This window comes from Nanorana parkeri, unplaced genomic scaffold (genome assembly GCF_000935625.1).
Source record: "Nanorana parkeri isolate BGI_ZX_2015 unplaced genomic scaffold, ASM93562v1 scaffold178, whole genome shotgun sequence".
Lineage (NCBI taxonomy): Eukaryota > Metazoa > Chordata > Amphibia > Anura > Dicroglossidae > Nanorana > Nanorana parkeri.
The window spans coordinates 61,285-63,855 of NW_017306446.1; the positions used below are offsets into that span (position 1 = coordinate 61,285).

Below are 2,571 nucleotides of genomic sequence, written 5' to 3' on the forward strand. Positions count from 1 at the left end.
TGCTGCTCTTTGTATCATTGAGGGCCACCCACCGCCGGAAGAAAACCAAAGAGGAGGAGGGACCCGGCGAGTCACTTGACCTTACTGATGACATTGAAAAATGGTGATTTTTTTTCTAAAAAAAAAGCATTAAACATACAATACATGTTTCCGGGTGGGAGGGGTGTGATTAAAAGGTGTGAGGCTGAGCCCGGAGTTGGGCTTTAAATAAGCCAATAGGCTTAAACAGCAGGGCACAACCATTGTACAGCACTATAAAGCAGGAAATACAACCTGTAGATATGTGAAGAGCAACTATGGCTGCTCTTTGGGTACATGTGTGACTTCAGACTATACCAGGGACAATTATTGATCAGATTCATTTCATGATCTTTTTCTCATGCATTAAAAAAAAAAATCCCCAATATGTTAATACACATACATGGGCAATTCCTGCCTTCTGATACATGTGCTTCATTGTGCTTTGGAACAATTACCAAATACACTTTGATGTTATCATTATTATTCTGAATTAATGCAATTGTGACCTGTAAATATATATTCCCAGTCCATACTGGTCCGGTTAATGGTAATGGGCACTCATGTTGCCGGAGCCAAGATGTGGCGTGGACACAGAACCAAACCCCCCCGGAGGTGCCTGGAGGCTGTGCCCAGGATACAGAGCCGAGGGGGTGCTTGGCCAGTAAGAGAAGCTGGCTGGAGAGACTCCGGAGGCCATAAGGTTAAGTTTCGAGAGGCTGGGGAAGGGTAAGTGTGGCAGGTTGCCTTGGAATTTGTAAAGTGACTGTTCGGGGGTGGGCGCAGATTGGCACACTTGCGCCAAGCCGTGGAAGTCGAACTTGTAGGCGTATCTCTTTCCGTGCACTTTGGCCATGATGTTTTTGTCATAGTAATAGCGCAGGGCTCGGCTGAGCTTGTCGTAATTCATGTTGGGTTTGCTCTTCCGCTCACCCCAACGCCGGGCGACCTCATCAGGATCGGTCAACTTGAACTCTCCATTGGTGCCCTCCCAGGCAATGCAGTTGGCATTGGAGTGGTCAGACAGCAGCTCTAAGAGGAATTGCCACAGCTGTATCTGCCCGCTGCCTGTGGAGACAGAAAACATGTGATTAGTGCCAGGTAGATGGCCAATCAGCCAAAGGTAAGTCAAGGAAACCTATGGAACCCCTATAGCTGGGACCCAGATGTAAGATTACTCTATTGGACAGTTTAACCATAATCTTAAAGGAGAACTATGAGGTGAGTGCTTTTCACTCACCTCATAGTTCTAGCCGACCTGTGACAATGAGACTGTCACAGGTCGGCTCAGTAGATCGGGAGGTGAGCGAACACATACTGGCGTTCACTCACTTCTCGATCCTGTCACGGCTCTCTGCCGTGACAGGGGAGGGGCTGGATCCGATCCTCCAGCGATGACTGGAGGAACGGACGGGGGAGGGGGCGGTTACAGCTGGTTCTGCCTCTAGATAGGCAGAGCCAGCTGTCACTCACGCAGCTGGGCGGATCCCGGCACAATTGTCGGGATCCGATTTAGCTGCGGCGTCTCAGTATACCGCGAGCTGTAGCTCGCGGTATACTGAGCTTAGGGTGACGGGAGGACGCTAGTTTGTGTCCTCCCGTTACCCTAAGGAGAACTATGGGGAAAAGCCCTAACCCTAAAGTTCTCCTTTAACTAGGGATGTAAGGGAATTATTCATAAACCTCCTGAAGGCAGCCGAGTGAATAACCCAGCCGAAGTGAAGTGAGCTGAACAACGTTCGGCTATTTACTCCGGCTCAGTACGGCTCATTCTCTGCATGCTCGGCATTCGGCTCGGCTATTCTGCTCAGTACCTCCGTGGCTCTGCCCAGGTGCCATTTGCGGGGCTTACGGCCGGCCTTACATAAAAAAATACATAAAAATAAGTTACAAATAAATACATTACCCTTTTTTCCTGAACTAAACTTTTATTCAAATGTCAGTTTTAAAAATCATAAATGTTTATTATTTTTAGTTAAGGTGCACAGTCATATTAAAGGGCCAGTCCACCTAAAACATCTATATAAAAGTGTTTGATAGAGATTGGAAAGATAAACCACCTGACAGTCTCTTCTATCTCTTGGCAACTTTGCCGTGTCTAGTATGAGGAGCTCCCACAATCCCTGCTAAATAGTTGTATTATGGAGAATGTAACAGCAGGAGCTGGAACACACAAATGTGGACAGGAACACCAAAACACCCGCCAGACTAAAGCAAAGCTGGGAAGTATGGAAGGGAGATCTCACTGTTGGAGCTTCCAAGACATATATGAAGCCGGGGCTGATAGTCAATGTTTAAACCGGAAAATGTGAATATGTAATGAACAGTAGGAGCATTTTTTTGGTGAATCGGCAGCAAACGTGCAGTGAATGTGTTGGCTGATTAAAGTGAACACAGCTTCACCTTATTGACTAAACTCAGAGAACATTCACTGTGATAGGTAAACAGTCTATTCCTTTAGTAAATCAACTCTATATGGCTTAATGCTTACTCTTCTCTGGACAGAAACATGTACCTAAAATCTTAGATTATACATACTGTATATATATATAT

General features: G+C 46.2%; 1 protein-coding gene across 1 annotated transcript in view; it reads right to left on the reverse strand.

The window, feature by feature from the left end:
* Nucleotides 1-562: 562 nt before the first annotated feature.
* Nucleotides 563-2,571, reverse strand: part of FEV (FEV, ETS transcription factor) — an 8,059-nt gene continuing 6,050 nt past the window's right edge. The window contains exon 3 of the mRNA XM_018554931.1: nucleotides 563-1,086. Coding sequence (XP_018410433.1) covers nucleotides 563-1,086 — 524 coding nt within the window. The remainder of the gene's footprint in view (nucleotides 1,087-2,571) is intronic.